The sequence below is a fragment of the Ammospiza nelsoni genome, chromosome 3 (genome assembly GCF_027579445.1).
Source record: "Ammospiza nelsoni isolate bAmmNel1 chromosome 3, bAmmNel1.pri, whole genome shotgun sequence".
In the NCBI taxonomy this organism is placed as follows: domain Eukaryota; kingdom Metazoa; phylum Chordata; class Aves; order Passeriformes; family Passerellidae; genus Ammospiza; species Ammospiza nelsoni.
In genome coordinates, this window is record NC_080635.1 from 114,056,443 (window position 1) to 114,083,977 (window position 27,535).

A 27,535-nucleotide genomic window follows, 5' to 3' on the forward strand; every position below is an offset into this window, starting at 1 on the left:
GTATCCCAATCACGGTTTAATATCCCAGGAATGACTGAATATCCTGGGAATGTTTCCATATCCCAATCATGGTTTAATATCCAGGGAATTATTCCGTATCCCAATCATGATTTAATATCGCGGGAATGATTCCATATCCCAATCGTGGTTTGATATCCTGGGAATGATTCCATATCCCAGGAATGTTCCACTATCCCAATCATGGTTTAACATCCCGGGAATGATTCAATATCCCAGCCATGGTTTGATATCCTGGGAATGATTCCATATCCCAATATTGGTTTAATTTCCTGGGAATTATTCAGTATCCCAATCATGGTTTAATATTCCAATCATGATTCCATATCCTGGGAATTATTCCATATCCAGTCATGGTTTAATATCCCGGGAATGATTCCATATCCTGGGAATGATTCCATATCCCAATCATGGTTTAATATCCTGGGAATTATTCAGTATAATAATCATGGTTTAATATCCTGGGAATTATTCAATATCCCAATCATGGTTTAATATCCCGGGAATGATTCCATATCCTGGGAATGATTCCATATCCCAATCATAGTTTGATATCCCGGGAATGATTCCATATCCCGGGAATGATTCCATATCCCAATTATTGTTTAATATCCCGTTAATGACCTCACTAACGAGCTCGGACATTCCTTGGCTCTCCCGGCGCCTCCTCCTCCCTCATTCCCGGCTTTTCCAGGCCCGGATTTGCCGATCCCGGCTTGGCCAGGCCTGGCCCGATCCCAGGGAAAGGCTCGGGGATGCTCCAGGAACAACAAACAACGCCCGAAAACCCGGGAGAAGGGAAAACACGGGATGGGAAACGATCCCAACAGGGCCGAGCCGGGCAGGAAATTCCCGCCCGCTCCCTGGGAGAGCGGGATCGCTCCCGCGGGCTGTGTGGGACGGAGCTGATGGGATCCAGATGGAAATTACCGGGAACGGGGCCAGGGATGCGGCTCCCGCCTCGGGACGGGGTCGGGATCACGGAGCGGCCCCGGCTCCTCACGTCCAGGAATCGGGATTGGGAAGCGGCAATTCCGGGTTTTGGGGGATTCGTCCCCAAAATGGGGTGGGGGAGACGGAGTGATCCCAGGAATTCTGGGTTTCTGGGATCAAGGGCACTCAGGATCCATCCTGAGGGATTTTTATGGAATTTGGGGGTGGAAAAGGGAAGGGAGACCCTTCCTGGAGTCCTGAATTCCCAGAGAATCCCTGGATGCCAAAGTTCCTTCTCAAGGAGGAGATGGGATGGGGCTGGATTCAATGGCAGGCTGGGAGGGCTGGGAATGTGCAGCTGGATCAGGGAAGGATCCAGGGAATCCTTGGAGCCGCTTCCCCATCGCAAAGGGGCTCCAGGAGAGCTGGGATTTGGGCAAGGGCTGGAGGGGCAGGAGGCAGGGAATGGCTTCCAGTGGGAAAGGGGAGCTTGGGATGGTGGGATCTTGGGAAGGGAATTCCTGGCTGGGCTGGAATTCCCAGAGAATCCCTGGCAGTGTCCCAGGGTGGATTTGGATCACCCTGGGATGGTGGGAAGTGTCCCTGGGATGGGATTGAAGGTCCAGGGATCCCATCCCAAACCATTCCGGGATTCTGGGATCAAGGACACTCAGGATCCATCCCGAGGGATTTTTATGGAATTTGGGGATGGAAAAAGGAAGGGAGACCCTTCCTGGAGTCCTGAATTCCCAGAGAATCCCTGGATCCCTGGCAGTGTCCAAGAGTGTATTTGGATCACCCTGGGATCGTGGAATGTGGAAGAGGATTCCCATCCCGAAATCCCAAATCCCCAGCTTTTCCCGGTGTCCGTCACCGCTCCGAGAGCAGCAGCAGCAATCCGGGAATGCCGGAATGGTTTGGGTGGGAAGGGAGCCTCAATCCCATCCCATTCCAGCCCCGACACCTCCCGCTATTCCCGGGGTGCTCCAACCTTTCCTGGGACACTCCCGGGGATCCAGGGGCAGCCACAGCTTCTCTGTCTCCTTCCTTCCCCCTTTCCCCATCTCTCCCCTTTTCCCTGGAATTTTCTGGTGGGAATAACTCGGTGACTCCGGTGTTGGGGCTGGAGAAGATCCCAAAAATGGGATCCAACTCCCTGAGAGCCTGGAGGGAGCCTCAGGGCTGGGACAGAGCCGGGAATTTGGGAAAAGCCTCTCCCGCTCCATCCTGCCCGGTGCCTTCCCCCAGCCACCATCAAAGTGTTCCAGGCATTTTCCCAATTTTGTTTTTGGGATTGGGCACAAAATGTAGGCCCAGACACAGTGAGAGAGACCCTCAGCTCCTCCCACAGATCCACAGGGATGGATGGATCCCAAAATCTTGGGAAAAGCCCAGGAGAATCCACCAATCCCATTTTTCTGGGTGGAAGCAGGTTCTGCCTCCATGAACATTCCCAAAAATCTCCACCCTGGGGATGTTCCAGAAGGAATCTTCTCTTATCCCCCCGAATTTATCCCAAAATTCCGATCCCAGCTTGGATTTTTCCCACTCTTTCTTCTTGAGTGCATTCCCTGCATGACGTTTTCCATGGAAAAGTGGGGAGGGTGGGCCTGTCCTCACTTCCCAGGATAATTTTTCCCATTTGGAAATGAGGAAAGAAATTCTCCACTGGGGTGATTTTGAGGAAAAATCCATCGAAAAAGGGAAAACACCAAAGAGGAAAAAGACCTGGGAATCTGCCCTTCCTCTGCCAGGTTGGAGCCACTCTGGGAGAGGTTTAAACCTGGAATTTTCCACGAGGAGGCTCCTGCACACCCAAGACCCCATCCCAGGATTCCTGGGATGCAATTCCCGAGGAACCGAGGGCTCCTGCCAAGTCCTTGGAGAAGGGTCCTGCAGAAATCCGGGATTTAAGGCAAAGCTTGGCTTTGGATCCGTGCCCAGGCCCGGGTCTGTTTCCCATAAATTCCAGAGAATCCCATAAACTGCCCGAGTGCTGCCAGGGGGGCTGGAATTCCAGTGGAAAAGGGGTCGGATGAAGCCCTGGATCCGACATTCCCGATCTCCCCAGGGGAGGGAGGTGGGGATGGATTTTTGGGGTGGGGGACACGTTGGAGTGGGGACAGCAGGGATTCCTGGGATGGGGACGGGACCCGGGAATGGCTTTGGGGTTTTCATGGAATTGCTGAGGTTGGAAAAGCCCTGAGGGATCATCAAGACCAGAGGTGGAGCCCCCATTCCTGGGGGATCAAAATCCGTGGGAATGTGGCGCTCGGAGGTGTGGATTGGGGTGGGAATGGTTGGACTCGGAGAGCTTTGCCAGCCTCAACAATTCCATGATTCTTTGCCGAGCAAATCCTACATCGGGCCCGCAAATCCCAACCCAACCAGCCGGGGACTTTTGGGATCATTTTCTGCATTTAAGGAGCTCTCGGCATGAACCAGTGAGGAAATCCCGACATTCCTGGTGCTCCAGGGATGTGTCCAGGGGTTTTCCAACCTCCTGGAGCAACCAGGGATAGTGGGAGATGTGGAAGGGCATGAAATTTGAGGGTCTTTAAGGTCCCTTCCAACCCAATCCCAATCCCAATCCCAATCCCAATCCCAATCCCAATCCCAGTCCCAATCCCAATCCCAATCCCAGTCCCAATCCCAATCCTCTCCAGGTGTCTGTTCCCTGCAATTCCCAGCCCTTCCCAGGGTGTTTTCCCTTCCAGCCTCCCCAGCAGGAATTTTGAGGCACAAAGAGCGTTTTTTGGGGTTTTCAATCCCGGTTTTGGTTGCAGCTGGGAATTTCCCATCCCAGGTGTCCCGGGACAGCTGTGTCCCGCTAAATCCCAACTTCCTACTCCCACAGTTTTCCTGGGAAGATGGGAAACCACAGCGGGCCAGGAACGCCCCAGAAAACACCAGGAGATCATTCCCAAATCCCTGCTGGAGCCCCATGGAATGGGAGGACATCCCAAATCCATCCGTTCCCTCCGCGGTTGGAGCAGGAATTGTTGGGATTCCCAATTGTTGGCAGTTGGAGCAGAAATTGTTGGGATTCCTATTTCTCCAGGAGATCCGGGTGGTTTCCAAGCCAGAGGATCCCCCGGTCCCACTCCCAGGGCTCTGCCCCTCATCCTGGGATCTCCAGAGCCCGTCTGATCCCGGATTCCCGCCCGGAATTCCGCATCCGTACCTTTGAGCCCCCGCATTCCCGCGGGGCCGCGCGGGCCCAGCTCTCCCGGGTCCCCCTTCAGTCCACGCGGGCCGGGCAGTCCCCGCTCCCCGGGAAGGCCTGGAATGGGGAGCAGGACACAAAATGAGCCAATTCCAGCAGAATTCCACAATCCCAATGTGGATTGTGAGAGCCCAGAGAGTCCGCCCTGTGCTGGGAAGGATGAAAATTTGACAAGGAAGTCTCACAGATATCTGTGCTTAGCAGAAAGATTTTTAAATGTAGAGGCTGATGAAGGAATAGAGATGGAAGAAAGTTTTGATAAGAATAAAAGAATTGCTGAGCCAGTCTCACTGGATAACAAAGGAGGCAAAGGGTGTGTGAGTTAGAAGGGGTTTGTATGGCTTAGAGCAAAGGATAAACCCACCCCAAACAAGGAGATGTTTGTACCAAGCAGAAAAATAACACAGGCAAAAAAGTAGAAAAAAGGTCTCAGAATTTTCCACTGCAAGAAAACTGAAAAACAACTTCTAGCTTAAACTGCAATGCACTGACTTTTAGTGATTGGAGAACAGTAACATGAATATTGTAATTACAGTAGTTATGATGGGCTGTAGGTGATAGTTAAGGAGTAGATTGGTTCTACTGTATTGAGATGCTCAGCAAAGAAAAGTATAGAATGCATTGTAACCAAAAGAAAAATACAGAATGCATTGTAACCAAAAATATATCATGCATTGTAACCAAAAGAAAAGTATATAATGCATTTGTAGCCAAAAGAAAAATATATAATGCATTTTAACCAAAAGAAAAGTATATAATGCAATGTAAATAAAAATATATAATGCATTGTAACCAAAATAAAAAGATAAAATGCATTGTAACCAAAAATAAAAGTATATAATGCAATGTAACCAAAAGAAAAGTATATAATACATTGTAACCAAAAGAAAAGTATGTAATGCAATGTAACCAAAAGAAAAGCATATAATGCATTGTAACCAAAAGTATATAATGCATTGTAACCAAAACAAAAGTACATAATGCATTGTAATCAAAATAAAAGTATATAATGCAATGTAACCAAAAGAAAAGTATATAATGCATTATAACCAAAAGAAAAGTATATAATGCAATGTAACCAAAAGAAAAGTATATAATGCATTATAACCAAAAGAAAAGTATATAATGCAATGTAACCAAAAGAAAAATATGAAAAAGGATTTGTAGCCAAAAGAAAAATATATAATGCATTGTAACCAAAAGAAAAGTATAGAATGCAATGTAACCCAAAGAAAAGTATATAATGCAATGTAAACAAAAGTATATAATGCAATGTAACCAATCCCAGATTTTATCCCTCATCCTGCAGAGGCTCAAATCCCAAAAGCTGAAAACAATCAGGAGCCAAGACAATGGGAACGAGGAATTTGAATGGAAAAATAACGGGGGGGAAAAATGCCTGGAGCCCTGCATCCCTCATTTCGGCTCTTACAGTCCCATCCTTTCCTGCGCTTCCCTGGGATCCAGGATGGATTTATCTGGGTGCTAAGGAATTCCTGAGCATCCTTAGGCTGGGATGGAGCCAAACTGGGCTCCAAAGCTGGAGATCAAGGGAAGGAAACCAGGATCCATCCCGAGGAATTGGGATGTGTCCCCCGTGAGCCCCAGGTCTCCAGGATCCATGTTGTCCAAGGGGGTGGATGTTTGTTGAAGCGGGGGATGGAAAGCCCAGGGGTGAGCATTCCCCACCTCTGGGAGGTGGGGATTGGGCTGGAGTTTGGGAATTCCTTCACAGGGGACACATCCAAACCTTGGAGGTGACCTCCATCCACCTGAGACCTGGATCTGGATCTGGATCTGGATCTGGATCTGGATCTGGCTCTGGATCTGGATCTGGACCTGGACCTGGACATGGACATTGATCTTGACCTGGTTCTGGACCTGAATCTGGATCTGGACCTGGATCTGGACCTGGACCTGGACATGGATCTGGACCAGACCTGGATCTGCTCCTGGACCTGGATCCAGATCTGGTTCTGGTCCAGGTCCCAGAGCTGAACCTGGACCCAGATCTGGATCTGCTCCTGGTCCCGGACCTGGTGCTGGACCTGGATTTTGACCTGGATCTTTATCCGGTCCTGGACCTGGATCTGGTCCTGATCTTGAACCTTGACCTGGGCCTAAACCCAGTTGTGGATCTGATCCTGGACCTGATTCTGATCCTGAAACTGGACTTGTATCTGGGTCTGGATCTGAAATCTGGACTTGGATCTGGACCTGGATCTGCATCTAGTCCTGGAGCCCAGCTTGGTCCTGGACCTGGATCCAGGTCTGGCTCCAGGGTGGAGGGAGGGACCCTGTGCTGGAGACGGGATCTGCTGGGACCTGGGGATGATCCCATGGGATCGATCCATGCGGGATTCATCCCGAGTCTGAGCCGGGCTTGGATCCAAAGCTCCACCAGGATCTAAGCCTGGTCTGTCCCCATGGAGGGAGCCCTGGGTTCCCCAGCACTGCTGCTCCCGCCCTGCCTGGGCCGGGCTTTTCCAAACTCAGCCACGATTTTCCTCCGGTTTATGAGGAAAAAATCCTCCAGGAGGAATTCCAGCCCTGGCTCCAGCAGGGATTATCCCCAGCTCCGATCCTTCCCTGCTGTGTCCATCCCCAGGAGGGATCAGGACCTGGATTTCTGCGGGATGGGGGCAGGAGGGTGGATTTTCCATGGAAAAGGGGATTTTCCATAAAAAATGGGATTTTCCAGGGATACACCTGAGCCCAACCTTCTCAGATCCAAAGGGTGGTGCCTGCATCCCGAAAAACTCCAGGAAAAGACTTAAAAATCGTGGCTCTTCCCGAAGGTGAACCCTCCTGGGATTGCTTTGTTTTTCTGTTTGAACAAGAAAAAGAAGGGGAACAAAAAAAAAGGAAAACCGAGGAAAAGAGCCAATATAATTCTGAGGGTTGTTACACCCAGGAAAAACAGCCACGAGTCCGTCAGTGCCAGAAATTCCAGCTGGAGGGAGCAGGAACGCGGGCAGCTGGAGGGGCTGGCCCAGGCAGATCGGATTTCCAGGCTGGCTCTGCCTCGCTGGGCTGGGCCAGGGAAGGAGCGATCCCAAAATCCCAGGGTTTGAGCCCAAAGCAGTCCCAGCAAGGTCACAGGGCCTCAGAATCCTTGGAGCAGAGGATTCCAGGCATGGATCTGGATCTGGATCTGGATCTGGATCTGGATCTGGATCTGGATCTGGATCTGGGGCTGGGTCTGGGTCTGGGTCTGGGTCTGGATCTGGGTCTGGGTCTGGATCTGGATCTGGGTCTGGATCTGAGTCTGGGTCTGGATCTGGCTCTGGATGTGGATCTGGATCTGAGTCTGGGTCAGGGTCTGGATCTGGATCTGGATCTGGATCTGGGTCTGGATCTGGGTCTGGGTCTGGATCTGGGTCTGGATCTGGGTCTGGATCTGGGTCTGGATCCAAATCTGGATCCAAATCTGGATCTGGATCTGGATCTGGATCTGAGTCTGGGTCAGGGTCTGGATCTGGATCTGGATCTGGGTCTGGATCTGGGTCTGGATCTGGATCTGGATCTGGATCTGGATCTGGATCTGGGTCTGGATCTGGGTCTGGATCCAAATCTGGATCTGGGTCTGGGTCTGGATCTGGGTCAGGGTTTGGGTCTTGGTCTGGATCTGGATCTGGATCTGGGTCTGGATCTGGGTCTGGATCCAAATCTGGATCTGGGTCTGGATCTGGGTCTGGGTCAGGGTCTGGGTCTTGGTCTGGACCTGCCTCTGACATCCAGAGTCCTGTGGGGTGGGTTTGGAACAGGGGATAACAGGGATTGGTCTGGACCTGGACCTGAAACTGGTCCTGATCCTGGATCTGGACCTGGTTTTGAATCTGGATGTGGATCCAGATCTGAACTGGGACCTGAATCTGGTCCTGGAGCTGGTCCTGGACCTTGACCAGGCCTTGGATGTTGAACTGGACCTGGATCTGGATCAACATCTGGGCCTGGACTTGGACCTGAACCTGGACTTAGATCTGGACCTAAACCTGGACCCAGACTTTAACCTGGGTATGAGTCCAAAGCTGGATCTGGATCTGGATCTGGATCTGGATCCACATCTGGATCTGGATCTAGTCTTTGAACTGGATCTGGATCCACATCTGGACCTGCTCCTGGACCTGCTCCTGGACCTGCATCTGGATCCAAACCTGGCTCTGGTCCTGGCCCTGGAGCTCCATCCTGTGGATCCCAGCGGATCCCTGCTCCCGACATGATGGATCCCGTCACCTTCATGGGACAAAGTTGTCCCCGGGGGGATCCTGCCCCTGCTCCAAGCCATTCCCAGCCCTTGGAAGCAGAGCAGCATTCCCAGGTTTCCTTCAAATCAGAAACAGCTGGAGCCAAGTCTTCCTCAGGGTGGGAATGTCCTCTGGTGGCTTCCAATGGAATTCCTCCCCAAAACAATGGAATTGAGAAGGGAGGGTGGGGAAATTGGCATTATTGGCATTGGAAAAAGAAAATTCTGGAAAAATCTCGGAGCCAAGGCCCCTCTGTCAGATTCCCGGGATCTGCTGGAGGGATCCAGCAGCAATTCCAGCCCTGGTGCCTTGGAAAGCTCCGTTTGGGAATGGGGTGGCCAATTCCTGCTCCAGCCTGGCTGGGACACCCTGGAAATCTGGGAATAGCAGCACGGATTTCCTGGAGCCGGGCGGGCCGTGAGGTTTTTCCCTCCAGGATGGATGTTCCAGGATCCAAGAGAGCAGATCCATCCTGGTGTCCCTCAGGAGCTGGGACATCCCAAGGGATGGGTGGGGATCACCGGGGGCTGCCCCCGTGGGTTTGGATCAGCCGGGATATTTCAGGATGGGGTTTGGGAGGGATTTTATGGATACCGGGAATGTTTTCCTTACCTCGGGGCCCGGGGAGGCCGGGCAGGCCGGGTTCCCCCTCCATCCCCTCCGTGCCTCGGTCTCCTTTGGGTCCCGGTGGCCCTGGAATGCAACAGGAGGGCGGGAATCACATCCCGGAGTCAGGAATGTGCATGAGGAGCTCCAGGAGATCCAGGATCACATCCCGGGGTCGGGAATGAGCACCAGGAGCTCCAGGAGATGCAGGATCACATCCCAGAGTTGGGAATGTGCAGCAGGAGCTCCAGGAGATCCCGGATGACATCCCGGAGTCGGGAATGTGCAGCAGGAGATCCAGAAGAACCAGGATCACATCCCGGAGTTGGGAATGTGCAGCAGGAGCTCCAGGAGATCCAGGATCACATCCCAGAGTCGGGAATGTGCAGCAGGAGCTCCAGGATCACATCCTGGGGTCAGGAATGAGCAGCAGGAGCTCCAGGAGATCCAGAATCACATGCCGGGGTCAGGAATGAGCAGCAGGAGCTCCAGGAGCTCCAGGATCACATCCCGGGGTCGGGAATGAGCACCAGGAGCTCCAGGAGATCCAGGATCACATTCTGGAGTTGGGAATGAGCAGCAGGAGCTCCAGGAGATCCAGGATCACCAATAAACATGGGAACAAAGCCAGGACAAAGCAGTTTTCCATGATTTTAAACTCCCGGGATTTGGGGATCCGAAATTCCAAGCTGGATCCCACCAACCTGCTCCAAGTGCCAGGAAAATTCACCTGGAAGCTCCACCTTGAGCGCGACTCTGGGAATTTTCCTTTGGAACAATGGGACATTTCCAATGAAATGATTGCAAGAAATCTGGGAAAATACAGATTTTGGGAATGTTCATAGGATCCTGGAATTTTGGGGGTTGGAAAGGATTTTAAGGATCATCCAGGGACAGGGACACTTTCCATTTGTCCAGCTGGGATGATCCTCTGGGAATTCTGGAGATGATCCCTGAGGAGAGGATTGACAGCAATTTGGTGAAATCCCAGGAATGCACACAAAATTCCAATCCTGGGTTTTATCCCTCATCCTGCAAAGGCTCAAATCCCAAAAGCTGAAAACAATCGGGACACAAAACAATGGGAACAAGGAGTTTGAAGAGAAAAATAACAGGGAAGAAAAAAAATATTCCTGGGATGAGAGACAACAGGGCAGGGAGAAGCTGGGAAGAGTCATTCCCACCCATCCAGGGCGAGGACTGGGAACTGTTTTCTGAGAAATCCTAAAAGCTGGGAATTCGGGAAGCTGAGATCCAGCCAGGGCTCTGGGAGCTGGAAAAGGGGCAGGAAGGGCAGGGATGTGTTTTAATGCATCAGGAATTGGGATCTGGGAATGCTCTGTAGGAATCCGTGGGATCCGGAGTGGGATCTGGAGTGGGATCCTGAACCACGTCAAGGTTGGGAAGCATTCCAACTGGAGACGGTTTGGAATAGGAAAGGATGATGGGAAACTTGGAATTACTGGCCCTGACTGTCTCTTTCCCAGGGAATGAACAGCTCCAGGGTCTGAGGGGATGAGGGATGGACCCCAGATCCCAGGGATGGACACTGGATCCCGGGGATGGATCCCAGACCCTTGGGATGGACCCCAGACCTTGGAATGGATCCCAGACCCTTGGGATGGACCCCAGACCCCTGGGAATGGACCTCGGATCCTGGGAATGGACCCAGATCCTGAGGATGGACACTGGATCCTGGGAATGGATCCCAAACCTTGGGATGGGCATTTCCAGGGATGGGGCAGCCTCAGATTTTCTGGAATGCTCCCGGGGACGGTCCCATCCCAGGAGCAGCTCTCGGGACCCAGGGAGCAGCTGGGCTGAAGGAAAACCGGGAATGTTGGCTGGGAGAGGCTCCGGAGCATTCCCAGCCCTTCCCACCCCACAGCTCCTGAGGGTCACACCTGGGAAATCCCATTCCTGCTTCCTCCAATCCCAGAGGGATGAGGCATTTCCTGAGGGACGGGACTGTCCTGTCACCTTTGGGACCTGCTGGGATCCAGGACATCCCACCCAGGGATCCACTGAGCAGATCCCAGGAATTCTCCCTCGTGATGACTCCCAAGATGGGAGTCACCAAAAACTCCCGAAATTCCCAAAACTCTGAAAGTCTCCAAAAACTCCTCCATGTTGTCCTTCCCGAGCCACAGGAGGTGCTTGGAGCAATCCTTGGATGCTGGAGAGGAGCCTGGGGACCCTTCCCAAGCTGCCACCACCCAATTCCAGGATCCAGGATAGCCAAGGATTTGGGGAGAAGGAAAAGGCCCCCCCAGGCAGGGAAGGGCTCGGCCAAACCCAGCCGGGAACAGGACGGACTCACCCAAGGACATCTGGAGCTGGGATGGATCCAGCTGGGCACGAGGCCCCAGGAATCGTCCATGGGATGGGAGGAGAGGGAAGTTTGGGATGCCAGGAATGTGTCAGGGCTGATAAATCCGGTGCCGGCCCTCGGGGAGGGGTCTGCTTTGGGATAACGCGATTCCAGGGCTCTGAGACAGGTCCCACCCTTGGTGGCTTCATCCCAGAGCAGGTGACATCATTCCCACAGATGGGGAGGGAAAAGTGGGATCCAAGAGCGGGGAAATAGGGAAATATCGAAGTGATTGGGGCAGGGTGATCCCAGCATCCCAAAACATCCCAAAAACATCCCAAAACCAGGGATCGGGAGCCAGGGTCCCCCGGGATGAGGGGCAGCACCCCAGGAGCTGTTGGTATTCCGGAGGGATGGATCTCCTGGAGCTCCTGGGGATCCACCACATCCATCCCCTCCAGCTCAGCAGCTGGAAAAAGGGGAACAAGTGCCTTGGCACTGGAATTCCCTGGCCTTGGAACTCCAGCTGGAATTCCAGCAAAATACATCCCTCATTCTGCAAAGGCTCAAATCCCAAAAGCTGAAAATAATCAGGACACAAAACAATGGGAACAAGGAGTTTGAAGAGAAAAATAACAGGGAAGAAAAAAAATATTCCTGGGATGAGAGACAACAGGGCAGGGAGAAGCTGGGAAGAGTCATTCCCACCCATCCAGGGCGAGGACTGGGAACTGTTTTCTGAGAAATCCTAAAAGCTGGGAATTCGGGAAGCTGAGATCCAGCCAGGGCTCTGGGAGCTGGAAAAGGGGCAGGAAGGGCAGGGATTTGTTTAAATGCATCAGGAATTGGGATCTGGGAATGCTCTGTAGGAATCCGTGGGATCCGGAGTGGGATCCGGATGGGATCTAGAGTGGGATCTGGAGTGGGATCCTGGAATTCCAGCTGGAAGCATCAGGAATGAGCAACAACAGCCCGTGGGGTCTCTGCAGGAGCAGCAGGTGGAAAACGGGGCAGGAGCTGCTCCCAACCTCCTGCTCCGCCCTGGAGCTCCCACTGGGATCTCCTGGGTTTCTCCATGGATTTCCTCCTCCCTGGCACGGCATTCCCAGAGAAACTCGGGCTGCCCCTGGACCCCTGGAAGTGTCCAAGGCCAGGCTGGACAAGGCTGGGAGCAGCCTGGGACAGTGGGGGGTGTTGGAGTTGGAACAGGATGGGATTCAAGGGCCCTTCCCACCCCAACAATTCCGGGATTTGGGAAGGGCTGAGGGTGGGAAATGAAGAGAAGATGGGATGGGGGAGGTTGGTTTTTCCTGGCAGCTTTGAGGGAACCTTGGGAGATTCCTTCCAAACCATGGACGGGGAATATTTGGAGAGTCCAAGGGCATGGAGACACCTGAGTGGGGATGGATGGGGATGGATCTGGGACCTTCCTGACTGGGGAGACCTGGAGGGGCTGGAGCATGTCCAGGGAAGGGAACGGAGCTGGGAAGGGAATGGAGCCCCAGGAGAGACTGAGGGAGCTGGGAAGGGGCTCAGCCTGGAGAAAAGGAGGCTCAGGGGGGACCTTTTCCCTCTCCACCACTTCATGAATAGTTGGAGCTGGTTGGGATTTAGCATCTGCTCCCAAGAAACAAGAAATGGGATGAGGAAAGGTCCTCAGGCTGCACCAGAGAAGGTTTAGCTGGATATTGAGAACAATTCCTTCATGGAAAGGGCTGTGAAGGGTTGGACAGGCCCTGGGTGGTTTGGAATCCCCATCCCTGATGGGATTAAAGTCCGCTTGGATTTGGGGGGACATGGATCAGTGGTGGTGACCAGCTGGACTCCATGACCTTGGAGAGCCTTTCCAACCTCAACAACTCCACTGGAGCTGTTCTCCAACTGGAGAATCCAGGGATTCTCCAATCCCTGAGCACCCACAGACACATCCCATGGGGACCATTCCTGATCTCACCACACACCCTGGATCACAGAGATGTTCCAGATCATTCCCACCACTCACCCCAGATCACAGAGATGTTCCAGAGGATTCCCACCACTTACCCTGGATTCATGGAGATGTTCTAGAGGATTCCCACCACTCACCCCAGATCACGGAGATGTTCCCACCACTCACCCCCAGATCATGGAGATGTTCCAGAGGATTCCCACCACTCACTCATCCTGGATCACAGAGATGTTCCAGACTGTTCCCATCACTCAACCCAGATCACGGAGGTGTTCCAGAGCATTCCCACCACTCACCCTGGATCTGTTAAGGAGCGTTCTCACAACTCACCCCAGATCAGGGAGATGTTCCTCAGCATTCCCACCACATAATCCCGGATCACAGAGATGTTCCAGACTGTTCCCACCACTCACCCTGGATCACGGAGATGTTCCAGAATGTTCCCACCACTCACCCCTGATCACGGAGACGTTCCAGATCATTCCCATCACTCACCCCAGATCATGGAGATGTTCCCACCACTCACCCCGGATCACGGAGACGTTCTGCAGCATTCCCACCACTCACCCCAGATCACGGAGACGTTCCAGATCATTCCTACCACGCACTCACCCCAGATCACAGACATGTTCTGGAATGTTCCCACCCCGGATCACAGAGATGTTCCGGAGAATTCCCACCACGCACTCACCCCGGATCATGGAGATGTTCTGGAATGTTCCCACCCCGGATCACAGAGATGTTCCGGAGAATTCCCACCACGCACTCACCCCGGATCACGGAGATGTTCCTCAGCGCCACGGAATGCTCCCAGTCCTTCATGCGCAGCTCCTCGGTGACGTTGTTGAGCAGGGCCAGCTCCAGCCTCAGCTGCCTCTCCATGGCCCCGTGCGCCGCCCTCATCCTGCGCCCGTCGGCGCTGGCGTTGCCCAGGAGCCCCTGCAGGTCCCGGAGCCGGGAGCGCTGCAGGCGCAGCTCGTAGGAGAAGCTGCGGTTCGTGGACTCCACCGCCGCGCCCAGCGCCGCCGCCTGCTCGCCCAGCGCCTCCAGCCGCCCGCCCAGGTGTCCCAGGAGGTGCTGGTGGTGCTCCAGGAGCAGCCGGCTGCTGTTGGCCTCCACCGAGAGCCGCGACAGCTCCAGCTGCGCCGCGTCGCTCTGCTGGCCCAGCGAGTCCCGCAGCCTCTGCAGCGAGCTGTCCGTCTGTCCGGCCTGGCTCTGCAGCGCCCGCAGCAGCGCCTGCAGCCTCTGCAGCGAGCCCGAGAGCAGCAGCAGCGAGTCCGAGTGGTTCTGCAGGAGGTCCTGGAGCCTCCAGATGTGCTCCAGGAGGTCGCCCTGGGGCGGGGGGCGCGGCAGCAGCTGCAGCTGAAGGTCCCGGAAGGTCTCGTTGAGGCGTTGGACGTTCCCCATCAGCGCCTTCAGCTCCTCGGGGGACGCCTGGGGCCGGGACACTGTGGTGGTGGAGGAGGGTGGGAGGTGAGGAGGAGAGCTGGGATGTCCTCCCAAGGACATTCCCGGTTCCTCGGCACCTGGAGGGGAAGTTCCCAGCCCAGAGGATCCCTCCCATCCAAGGGATCCAAGGCTGGAGAAGGAGGGCGGGTGCTGGAGAAGGGCTGGAGGGTCCTGGGATGGGTTGGGTGAGGAGGAACCATAAAGCTCATCCTGTTCCACCTGGACAGGGACAATTCCCATGATCCCAGGGTGATCCCAGCCCATCCTGCCTTTCCTGGGACACTCCCAGAGATCCAGGGATTCTCTGGAATTCCAGCCCAGCCAGGAATCCCTTCCCAAGATCCCACCATCCCAAGCTCCCCTTTCCCACTGGAAGCCATTCCCTGCCTCCTGCCCCTCCAGCCCTTGCCCAAATCCCAGCTCTCCTGGAGCCCCTTGAGGCTTGGAAAGTAGCTCCAAGGATTCCCTGGAGCTCAGGGTTTTCCTTTGGTCCCTCAGAGCTGCATCCCATGGGATTTCTCTGCTGGGACACAGAACCTCAGCCTGGATCCATCCCAGGATCCCGGGATGGTTTGGGTGGGAAGGGACCTCCAATCCCACCCCATCCCAGCCCTGACACCTCCCCCTGTCCCCGTCCAAGCTGGAATCAGGTTCTTCCAGGCATCTTCCCAATCCCCGTTCCTGAATCCCACGGTTTGTCCCAGAATTCCAGCCGGGATTCTCCTCCTGGAATGGCGCAGGGTTCAGTTCCCTCTGCTCATCCCAGCTGGTCCCCGGAATTCCTGGGAGGGATCTGAGGGATTGAGGAGGCTCAGGTGGAGCAGATCCCATGGGAAGGATGGAAAACTACAGGGAAAAACATTCCCTGAGGAAAAACTTTGGGATATTTGGGATATTTATGAATCACCAGAGGGAACAGTCCCAAGTTTTGCCGGGGAAAGTTCAGGTTGGAATTCGGAACAATTCCCTCAGGGAAAAGGTTGTGCCGAGGGGCTGGGTGGGAATTCCAGGCATTCCCAAGGGGCTTTGCCATCCCTGCACTCAGCAAAATTTGGGAAAGGGGAGGCAGGAGCCCTGGAATGTGCCAGGATAATTCCTGGAGGGATTTCAATCCCTGGGGACGTGGATCAGGGGAATGGTTGGACTCCAGGGGGTCCAAGGAAGTTTTCCAACCTCAACGATTCCACAATTCCATGAAAAAGTTGGAGATCAGATTCCCAGCCGCAGGTTCAGAGGATTTTTAGTGGATTGGGGGATCAGGGGTGGGGATACAGGGAATGGGAATTCCCAGGCGCCGCCTGAGATCCATGTGGGAAACTCCAGCTCTGGAGAGGAAAACATCCCGTTCCCACTGGGAATTTTTTTAAAATTCTTTTGGGTTTTTAATGGGTTTTAATGTTTTTTTTTAATGGGGTTTTGGAGTTTTTTGGGGGGGATTTATTTTTTTAATTCTTTGGGGTTTTTAATGGGTTTTTAGAGTTTTTTGGGGGGGATTTTTTAAAATTCTTTGGAGTTTTTAATGGGGTTTTGGGGTGTTTTGGGTTTTTTGGGGGGATTATTTTTAGAATTCTTTGGGGTTTTTTATGGATTTTTGGGGGGATTTTTTTGTAATTCTTTGTTTTTATTTTAATGGGGTTTTGTAGGTTTTGGGGGAGGTTCTTGGAGTTTGTTTTTAGTTCTTTGGTGATTTTTATGGGTTTTTGGGGTTTTTTAGGATTATTTGGGGAATTTTTTTGGAGGTTTTCTAGGGAATTTTTTTTTAATTCTTTGGGGGCTTTTATGGGGTTTTGGGGTGTTTTGGGGTTTTTTTGGGGGGTTTTTTCGAATTCTTTGGGGCTTCTTCTGGGTTTTTTATGGGTTTTTGTGGTTTTTGTTTTGTTTTGTTTTTTCCTGCTGGATCCCGAGGTGTTTCCTTGGATTTGTGCCGCTGACCCTTTCCCCAACCTCTTTTCCAAGGAAAGTCGCGTGGCCCAGCTGGATCCCAAACAATTCCCGGCCAAACCCACCCCAAAACATTCCAGGACAGGTTGGACGGGGCTCAGAGCATCCTGGGACAGTGGGAATTGTCCCTGTAGAATTTGAGATCCTTCCACGTCCCTTCCCACCAGAACCATTCCATGATTCCATGCATCTCTCCATTCCCTTTCCCCTCAGGTAGGAGACAGAGCTGGAGAGGAATTCCTGGCTCCGTGTCTGTCTCCGGGAGCTCAGGAAGGGATTTTCCATGGGAAATCTCAGCCTTCCGGCCTGAGAGGTGTCCATGAAAATTCCCAGTTTTCCAAGGACCAGCAGCTCCAGTGCTCGGAGCTGGGGCTGTTTCCCCATGGCTGGATGTGACCCCTTTATCCCACCCCATCCCTGTGGGATAAACCCCCCTGGACACCCCCAGCTCAGAATTCCAGCACTGGACCCCATCCCGATCCAGACGCTCGGCTTAAAATCCCAAAACTCCAAAATTTCGAAAGAAATTTGAAGTTGGAATTTGAAAGCCGCAGCCACGGAGATGATGTCCCTGATCTCCCCCTGCTCCCCTTTTTCAAGATTTTGGGCAACAACTTGGAATGGTTTTCCCGGGGTTTTCCTGGAATCCCGCCAGTCCCGCTGCTCCGGGAGGTGGGAATTGGGAGATTCCCGGAGCCAGGGGTTGATGTTGTTGTTGTTCCTGGACTGGAGCTTGTCCCGGATCCATCGCAGCCCTCGCTGCGGGATCCTCCGGCCAACAACAACATCCCAACAATGCCCGGCGGGAGAGGCCCCGAAATTCCAGGAAAAATCTTCTCCGGCCTTTCCCAACCCTTTTTTTTTTTCATTTTTTTGGGGGATTTTTGAATTTTTTGGGATTTTTTTAATGGGGGTTTGGGGTTTTTGGGAGGGTTTTTTTTGGGTTTTTTTTCCAACTTCCTTAGGGGTTTCTTTTTGGGGTTTTTACAACAACATCCAAACAATGCATGGTGAGAAATTGGTGGGAGAGGCCCCAAAATTCCAGGAAAATCTTCTCCGGCCTTTCCCAACCCTTTTTTTGGATTTTTTGGAGGATTTTTGAATTCTTTGGGATTTTTTTAATGGGGGTTTGGGGTTTTTGGGAGGGTTTTTTTTGGGTTTTTTTTCCAACTTCCTTAGGGGTTTCTTTTTGGGGTTTTTACAACAACATCCAAACAATGCATGGTGAGAAATCGGTGGGAGAGGCCCCAAAATTCCAGGAAAATCTTCTCTGGCCTTTCCCAGCCTTTGGAGAGCAGTCGGGGGGATTGGGGGGTGGAAAAGGGGGGGTCACATCCCTCCCCACCATGAACAGCGGGATAAACTCCAGGAAGGAGGGATGGATCCATGGAGGTGGGGTTTCCAACCCATCAAGGGAGATCCCGGGATTGGGGATCAAAGTGGGAAATTCCCAAATTTCTTCCAGGAGGGCAAGGGGGGAACAAGCCTGGGATCCCATTGAACTCTGGGGTTTTTTGGGATTTTTTGGGGATTTTTTTTGGGATTTTTTGAATTCTTTGGGATTTTTTTATGGGAGTTTGGGGTTTTAGGGGTTTTTTTGGGACCTTTTTTTGTTTTTTTTTTTCTTTTCCAAAATCTCTGTGTTTTTTAATGGTTTTTTTAAATGGGTTTTGGGGATTTTTTGGGGGGATTTTTTTAGAATTCTTTGGGATTTTTTATGGGGTTTTGCGTTTTTGTGGAGTTTTTTGGGGATTTTCTTTTTACTTCTTTGGGGTTTTCAATTGGTTTTTGGGGTGTTTTGAGGATTTTTTTGGGGGATTCTTTTTAGAATTCTTCGTGGTATTTTACAGATTTTTGCGGAATTTTAGGATTTTTTGGCTTTTTTAATTCATTGGGGTTTTCAATGAGTTTTTGGGGTTTTCTGGGTTCATTTAGGAATTTTTTTGAGGTTTTCTAGGGATGTTTTAAAAATTCTTTGATGTTTTTAATGGGTTTTGGGGGTTTTAATGTTTTTTTGGGGGATTTTTTAATTCTTTAAGTGTTTATAATAGGGTTTGGGGTTTTTTGGGGGATTATTTGGGGGATTTTGTTTTTAGAATTCTTTTGGACTTCTCATGGGTTTTTATGGGTTTTGGGTTTTTTTGGGGACTTTTTTAGAATTCTTAGGGGTTTTTTAATGGGGTTTAGGGATTTTTTGGGGGGATTTTTTTTTTACTTCTTTGGGGATTTTTATGAGTTTTTGGGATATTTTGGGGGGATTTTTTTTTTAGTTCTTCAGGGTTTTTCACTGGTTTTCTTTAGATTCGGGGTGGTTTTTGTTTGGGTTTCTTTTCCCTGCTGGATCCCGACTTTTCCTCCCCTGGATGACCCAGAAAACCCTCCCGTGCGGGAATTCCATGGAAGCTCCTGGAAGTCCTGGGAGCAGCCCAGGCCCAGCCTCACCTGCCAGGATGAAGATTCCCACCAGGATGAGGAGCACCAGCAGGTAAAGTCCCACCACGGAATATTTCAGCGCCGCCACGGAGCCCACACGGCCACGGCACCCCCAGGGCCTCATCCTGCGGCCGGGATCTGCGGGAGGGAGCGGGACACGGGCTCAGGGAGGCCTTGGAATGCCACGGGAATGGCTGGGATCAGCCCCGAGGCTCCACCCTTGGGACGGCCAAGGAAAGGTTGGGTGGGATTGGAGACACCTGGGATGGCGGGAGGTGTTGGGATGGGGTGGGATTGGATTGGAGGTCCATGGATCCCACCCAAACCATTCCGGGATCTTCTGGAGCTGCTGGGATGGATCCAGGCTGGGGTTCCCAGCAGGCAAATCCCGTGGGATGCAGCTCCAAGGAAAACCCTGAGCACCAGGGAATCCTTGGAGACTCTTCCCGATCCCAAAGGGGCTCCAGGAGAGCTGGGATTTGGGCAAGGGCTGGAGGGGCAGGAGGCAGGGAATGGCTTCCAGTGGGAAAGGGGAGCTTGGGATGGTGGGATCTTGGGAAGGGATTCCTGGCTGGGCTGGAATTCCCAGAGAATCCCTGGCAGTGTCCAAGGAAGGGTGGGATAAGCTTGGAGCACCCTGGGATTCTGGGAATTGTCCCTGCCCATGGAATGGGATGAGTTTGAAGGTCTCTTCCCACCCAAAGCATTCCCTGTTGGATCCTGGCAAGAACACTGGATATCTGGGAGCAGCTTTTCCCAGCATTTTCAGTCCAGCTCCATTTGCCCTTTCCCAAATCTGAGTTTCTCCAAGGAGACACCAATGGAAGATGGAGGAAAAGCCCAGAATTCCCACCTGGAGCCTCCATCCTGGTGTTTTGTGCTCCTCAGAGCTCCGAGGCTCCGATCCAGAGCCCCTCATCCCTCAGGGATCCTCCTCCAAACCTTCTGGATGAACACAGCACTGATCCACGGCCGGACTCAGCCTGGAGCAACCCTGCTGGGATTTGGACTCTCATTCCTGCTGGGATTTGGAATTCCATCCCATGGAAATTCCCATCTCCTGCTGGGAGATCCCATGCTATGGTGATTCCCATCTCCAACCTGGCCCATCCCTGCTGGGGTTTGGGATTTCATCCCTGCTGGTATTTGGGATCCCATCCTATGGCAATTCCCAGCTCCAGTTGGGGCCATTCCCACTGGGATTTGGGATCTCATTCCTGCTGGGATTTGGGATCCCATCCCTGCTGGGATTCGAGATCATCTCCCTGCTGGGATTTGGGATCTCATTCCCTGTCCAGGAGCAATTCCCAGCTCCAGCCTGGGTCATCCCTGCTGGGATTTGGGATCCCATCCCTGCTGGGATTTGGGATCCCATCCCTGCTGGGATTTGGGATCTCATCCCTGCTGGTATTTGGGATCCCATCTCATGGCAATTCCCAGCTCCAGCCTGACCCATTCCCACTGGGATTTGAGAATCTCATCACATCCCATGGCCAGGAGCAATTCCCAGCTCCAGCCTGACCCATTCCTGCTGGGATTTGGGATCCCACCCCTGCTGGGATTTGGGATCTCATTCCCTGTCAGAGCAATTCCCAGCTCCAGCCTGGGCCATCCCTGCTGGTATTTGGGATCCCATCCCATGGCAATTCCCAGCTCCAGCCTGGGCCATTCCCACTGGGATTTGGGATCTCATTCCCTGTCCAGGAGCAAATCTCAGCTCTAGCCTGGCCCATTCCTGCTGGGATTTGGGATCACATTCCATGGCAATTCCCATTTCCAGTCTGACCCATTCCTGCTGGGATTTGGGATCCCACCCCTGCTGGGATTTGGGATCCCATTCCTGCTGGGATTTGGGATCCCATCCCTGCTGGGATTTGGGATCACATTCCATGGCAATTCCCATTTCCAGCCTGGCCCATTCCTGCTGGGATTTTGGACTCTCATCCCTGCTGGGATTTGGGATCCCATCTCATGGCAATTCCCAGCTCCAGCCTGACCCATTCCCACTGGGATTTGAGAATCTCATCACATCCCATGGCCAGGAGCAATTCCCAGCTCCAGCCTGACCCATTCCTGCTGGGATTTGGGATCCCATCCCACGGCAATTCCCAGCTCCAGCCTGACCCATTCCTGCTGGGATTTGGGATCCCATCCCTGCTGGGATTTGGGATCTCACCCCTGCTGGGATTTGGGATCCCATCCCACGGCAATTCCCAGCTCCAGCCTGACCCATTCCTGCTGGGATTTGGGATCTCATCCCTGCTGGGATTTGGGATCCCACCCCTGCTGGGATTTGGGATCCCATCCCACGGCAATTCCCATTTCCAGCCTGGCCCATCCCTGTCGGGCAATGCCCAGGTGGGATCTCGCTGCTCCCTGGAATTCCGGCGATGGAACCCCTGGATGGGGGGATCCCAGAATTCCAGGGACCCTCCCCCACGCCATCGTTGTCCCCGTGTGTCCATCCCGGGAAAACGGGGATGGCTGGAAAAGGCTCCGGCCGGGAAAGGGTTACGGCGGGCGGATCCCGAAAGCCAGCCCGGCTTTGGGAGCTCGGGATTGAGCTCCGGGCTGGGTCCCGCGGGAACGCGGCTCAGGTGGGATCCGGGATGCTCCAGCTGGATCTCATCCCCCGCTCCCCGCCCGCCGTTCCCGGGATGGAGCCGCGGGACGAGGAGGGCGCCGATGTTTTGCTGACATTTCGCACTCGCGGCGGCTCCCGGGACACCCCGGGCGGAGCTGGCGGCGCGCCCCGATCCACCCACTCCCATTCCCGGCCCTTGGAAGCGTGCAAAGGGCCGGGATCCAAGGAAAAGCGAACATTTCCTGCCCCTGCCCAGGCTCCAGGGAGCGGGAGGAGGAAAACAAGCGGGATTCGGGGATTTGGGGTCCCCGAAACCCTGGAAAAGGTCCGGGAATGGCGTTCCTGGGCCAGCAGAAGGTTGGGATTGCTCTCCCGATGGATCCTCGAACCCCCGGTTCGAGTTTTCCATGAATTCGGGCGGGATCCGGCTGGTCCCAACCTCAGGGGGTGACTTTATTCCAGTCCCTTCCCAGAAATTCCTCTCCCTTGGGAATGGGGTTCCCTGGAGGGTCAGCCTCGCCTTGGGATGAGCCCCGAGAATTCCAGGGAATCTGGAATTCCAGAATTCCATCAAACCCCAAAGGCAGGGAGGCACCGCCAGCCTTTCCCAGGGCAAGGGATTTGCTGGGAATTCTGGGCTCGGTCCTGGGGGGCTCCGGCTTTTCCAGCGTTTCCCAGTGGGAAGGGATGGGAACAGCAGGATCGGGAAGCTGGGAAGAGGCAGGAGCAGGGATTTGGGGAATGGGATCAACACTCAGGGATCTCCTGGATGGGAAATTCTCCCTCTGGATCCAAAACTGTCCCTACTCCCACAGATCCCCTCGGAGTCACCTCCATGAGCCCCTTGCAGCATTCCCATCCGGAGCTGGATGTTCCCAGCCCAGCCAGCCCCTCCCGCCCTTCCAGCCGGGAATTCCTTCCCAAGATCCCACCATCCCAAGCTCCCCTTTCCCACTGGAAGCCATTCCCTGCCTCCTGCCCCTCCAGCCCTTGCCCAAATCCCAGCTCTCCTGGAGCCCCTTCGGGATGGGGAAGTGGCTCCAAGGATTCCCTGGATCCTTCCCTGATCCAGCTGCACATTCCCAGCCCTCCCAGCCTGCCATTGGATCCATCCCCATCCCGACTCCTCCTTAAGAAGGAATTTCAGGATCCAGGGGCTTCACTGGGAATTCGGGACTCCAGGGAGGGTCTCCCTTCCCTTTTCCATCCCCAGATTCCATAAAAATCCCTCGGGATGGATCCTGAGTGTCCTTGATCCCAGAATTCCAGAATGGTTTGGTGGGAAGGGACGTCAAATCCCATCCCAGGGACACTTCCCACCATCCCAGGGTGCTCCAAGCCCATCCAACCTTTCCTTGGACACTGCCAGGGATGGGAGAGCCGCAGAATCCCTGGAAAACCTGGGCCAGGGCCAGGACAGCTCCCGGTGCTGCTCCCACCATGGAATCCACCGTTCCCAGGGCTGGGAATCCCGGCTGGAACGTGGAGCTGAGAGCTGAGCTCATCCCTGCACCAGAGGAGCCACGTCCAGAGCTCCTTCCCGGGAGATCTGTGCGCTCCCACTCCCGCCATGGATCCGGGGGGGATCCCAAGGTGGATCCAGGGTGAATCCTGAGGTGGATTCCAAGGTGAATACTGAGGTGAATCAGGGGGGGGTCTGGAGGTGGATCCTGGGGTGGATCCAGAGGTGGATCCAAAGGTGGATCCCGAGGGGAATCCCAGGGTGGATCTGGGATGGATCTGGAGGCAGATCCGGGGTGGATCCTAGGGGAGATCCGGGGGACGATCTGGGGGCAGATCCAGAAGTGGATCCCGAGGTGGATCCAGGGGTGTATCTGGAGGTGGATCCAGGGTTGGATCTGGAGGTGGATGCAGGAGTAGTGGGTCCAGAGGTGGATCTAGAGCTGGATCCAGAAGAGGATCCACATGTGGATCCCCAGGGGGATCCTGGAGTGGATCCAGAGGTGAATCCCGAGTGGATCCGGAGGCGGATCCGCCCTCACCGTGCTCACAGAGGTTCAGCTTGGAAAGGCTCCGTCCCTCGAAGGGCTCCTCCAGGACGGATCCGTTCTCCCTCTCGGAGAAGGTGTGGAGATCCACGGCCTTGTTCTCCATCCTGCTGGAGAAAAACAGGAATGTCCTACAGGGCCTTGGCACATCCCAATCCCAATCCCAAATCCCAATCCCAATCCCAATCCCAAATCCCAATCCCAATCCCAAATCTCAATCCCAATCCCAAATCCTAATCCCAATCCCAATCCTGGCTCCTGCATTGGGATGGGGCAGGTGAGAGCCCACCTGGAATTGGGATCCCGAAATCAGCGGGACAGGGAGCTGGAGAGGAGACTGTGAAGCTGCTGCAGGGCTGGGAGAGCTGGGAATGTGCAGCTGGATCAGGGCAGGATCCAGGGAATCCTTGGAGCCGCTTCCCCATCCCAAAGGGGCTCCAGGAGAGCTGGAATTTGGGCAAGGGCTGGAGGGGCAGGAGGCAGGGAATGGCTTCCAGTGGGAAAGGGGAGTTTGGGATGGTGGGACCTTGGGAAGGGATTCCTGGCTGGGCTGGGATTCCCAGAGAATCCCTGGCAGCGTCCCAGGCTGTCTGGACGGCGTTTGGGGCAGGCACAGATCCTTGGATTCTGTTTTCCCTGGGAATTTGCTGCTGCTGGGGTTTTGTCACCCCCACCCCAGTTCCACCAGCAGAACTCCCAGCTCCAGTCCCGCTTCCAAGGGGGAAAATCCATCCGGGAATTCCAGAGGGGTCTCAAATTCCCCACAGAAATGGGGATGGGGAATGGGGGCAGGAGTGTCCAGGGGGAAGTGGGATAGGGAGAAACTCCAGGTGGAGATTGACCCGGGACACTGGGACAGGGGATCTGGGACAGGAACTGGGATAGGAACTGGGATTGGAATGGGGATAGGGGATCTGGGACAGGAACTGGGATTGGAGGAACTGGGATTGGAGGAAATGGGATAGGGGATCTGGGATAGGAACTGGGATTGGAGGAACGGGGATAGGGGATCTGGGATAGGAACTGGGATAGGAACTGGGATTGGAGGAACTGGGATAGGGGATCTGGGACAGGAACCAGAATAGGAACTGGTATAGGGGATTGGGGATAGAAACCAGGATAGGAACCAGGATAGAAACCGGGATAGGAACTGGGATAGGAACTGGGATAGGAGATTTGGGATAGGATCTGGGATAAGGGATCTGGGATAGGAACTGGGACTGGGAGAACCGGGACAGGAACTGGGGTAGGAACTGGGGTAGGAACTGGGATAGGAACCAGGATAGGGGGAACCAGGAAAGGAACCGGGATAGGAACCGGGATAGGAACCGGGATAGGAACCGGGATAGGGAGAACTGGGATAGGAACCGGGTCAGGGAGAACCAGGACGGGAACAGGGATAGGAACTGTGATAGGAACCGGGATAGGAACCAAGACAGGGGATCTGGGATAGGAACTAGGATAGGATAAAACAGAGACAGGAGCATCCCCTGGGAATGCCGGGGCAGAAATCCCCTACAAGGATTCGGGGCAGGAACTTCCCCCGGGGAAACGGGGACAGGGAGAACCGGGATAGGAACCAGGATAGGAACCGAGACAGGAACCGGGACAGGAACCGGGGCCACTGGGACAAGGAGAACCGGGACAGAGGAATTCAGGACTGGAGCATCCCGGGAGAACCGGGACAGGAATTCGGGATTGGAGCATCCCTCGGGAGAACCGGGACAGGAATTCGGGACTGGAGCATCCCGGGAGAACCGGAGCATCTCCCTCTCCGCCCACCCCGCTCCCCTCCCGGCGCTCCGTGTCCCCCCGCCCCGTCCCCGCTCACCCTTCGGGATTTCCCGAGCTTCCCGTGGCCTCTTCCCGGGATTTCCCTCAGTCCCCGGGCTGTGTCCCGCCGGCGCTGGCCGCTACCGGGGGCCGAGGAGGGCGAGGAGCCGCCCCGGGCGGCGGCGGGGCCCGGCAGCCGCCCATGGGTGCGGGGTCCCGGCGCTGTGAGCGGGGCCCGCCCGGCCCGAGCCCTTTGTAGGCGGAACCGGAGCGGGGCCGGGCTCCCCGCGCCCCCGCCCGCCCACCGGGGCCGCCCCCGCCGCCCCGAGCCCGCCCGGGGCCGCGAGAGGGGCAGGGGAAGGGAGGGAGGAACCGGGAACGGAGCGTCCTCCGGGAAAAACGGGGCTGGAAAACTCCTGGGGCAACCGGGACAGGGGGAACCGGGAGAGGAGAATCTCCCGGTGGTACCGGGACAGGGAGGACCGGGACAGGAGAAACTCCCAGTGGAACCGGGGCAGGGGAGAAGGGAACCGGGAACGGAGCGTCCTCCGGGAAAAACGGGGCTGGAACGACTCCTAGGGCAACTGGGACAGGGGGAACAGGGACAGGGAAAAACGGGGACAAGAGAATCTCCCGGTGGTACCGGGACAGGGGGACCGGGACAGGAGATTCTCCCCGGAATACTCGAACAGGGGGAACCGGGACAGGGGGACCGGGACAGGAAAATATCCAGGGGACACCGGGACACGGGGCACCGGGACAGGAGAAACTCCTGGTGGAACCGGGACAGGACGAATCCCCCGAGGGTACCGGGACAGGGAGAACCGGGACAGGAGAATCTCCCAATGGAACCGGGGCAGGGGAGGAGGGAACCGGGAACGGAGCGTCCTCCGGAAAAAACGGGGCTGGAACGACTCCCGGTGGGACCGGGATGGGGGAACCGGGACAGGAGAATCTCCCGGGAATACTCGAACAGGGGGAACCGGGACAGAAGAAACTCCCGGTGGAACCGGGACGGGGGGATCGGGACAGGAGAATCTCCTGGGGACACCGGGACAGGAGAATTTCCGGTGGTACCAGGACAGGAGGGACCGGGACAAGCGAGTCTCCCGGTGGGACCGGGACAGGGCGCACCGGGACCAAAGCACTTCCCAGGGTTACCGGGATAGGGGAAACCGGTTTGGGAGCATCTCCCGGGAAAAACGGGGCGGGAACATCTCCCGGGAAAAACGGGATAAGGGAAACCGGGATGGGAACATCTCCCGGGGGAACCGGGACACGCGGGAGCGGAGCTGGAGCGTCCCGCGGCAGGAACGGGACAGGAGCAAACCCCGGGAAAACGGGACCGGGGGAACGAGGATAGGGGCATTTACCGGGAAAACGGGACAGGGGGAACTGAGACAGGAGCATTTCCCGGGGAAATCCGGTCATGGACAGGCGGGATCGGGGCTGGAATATTCCCGGGAAATGGAGAGAGGGGGAATCGGGGTTGGAATGTTCCCGGGGGAATGGAAATAGGGAACCGGGGCTGGAATATTCCCGGGAATGGAGAGAGGGAATCGGGGATGGAATATTCCCGGGAAATGGAGAGAGGGGGAATCGGGGCTGGAATATTCCCGGGAATGGAGAGAGGGAATGGGGGCTGGAATATTCCCGGGAAATGGAGAGAAAGGATAGTGGGGCTGGAATATTCCTGGGAAATGGAGAGCGGGATAGTCGGGGCTGGACTATTCCAGGGAAATGGAACCGGGACTGGAGAAATCGGGGCTGGAACATTTCCGAGGGAAGACGGGGCTGGAATATCCCTCCCCAGGAGCATCCCCCCAAGTGGCCTCCTTGGAAAAGGGCGGAGTTTTCCCTGGAATTCCCGCCCGGAGGGAAGGAGGCGGATCCGTGTCCCAGCTCCGGGGGATTTCCATCCTTCCACTCCCAATTCCCGGCCAGCAGGAGAACCCAAACCCCGCTGCCCCCGCGGGGAAACTGAGGCACGGAGCGCCAGAGGGAAATGTCTGCGATGATCCCAAGCCCTTCGGCCTTGGCTGTGCGGGAGCAGGGAA

General features: G+C 54.7%; 1 protein-coding gene across 2 annotated transcripts in view; it reads right to left on the reverse strand.

The window, feature by feature from the left end:
• The window catches only part of SCARA5 (scavenger receptor class A member 5), a 31,816-nt gene extending 6,119 nt beyond the window's left edge, over positions 1 to 25,697 (reverse strand). The window contains exons 1-6 of one of the 2 annotated variants that reach the window (XM_059469216.1): positions 25,537 to 25,697; positions 23,700 to 23,812; positions 19,122 to 19,250; positions 14,060 to 14,737; positions 9,037 to 9,117; positions 4,136 to 4,234 (exon numbers count right to left, since the gene is read on the reverse strand). In XM_059469216.1, the coding sequence (XP_059325199.1) occupies positions 4,136 to 4,234; positions 9,037 to 9,117; positions 14,060 to 14,737; positions 19,122 to 19,250; positions 23,700 to 23,811 (1,099 nt within the window). In that variant the 5' untranslated portion in view covers position 23,812; positions 25,537 to 25,697. Of the gene's footprint in view, positions 1 to 4,135; positions 4,235 to 9,036; positions 9,118 to 14,059; positions 14,738 to 19,121; positions 19,251 to 23,699; positions 23,816 to 25,536 lie in introns of both variants that reach the window. The other variant, XM_059469217.1, reaches the window with a different exon arrangement.
• Between the last annotated feature and the right edge of the window lie 1,838 nt (positions 25,698 to 27,535).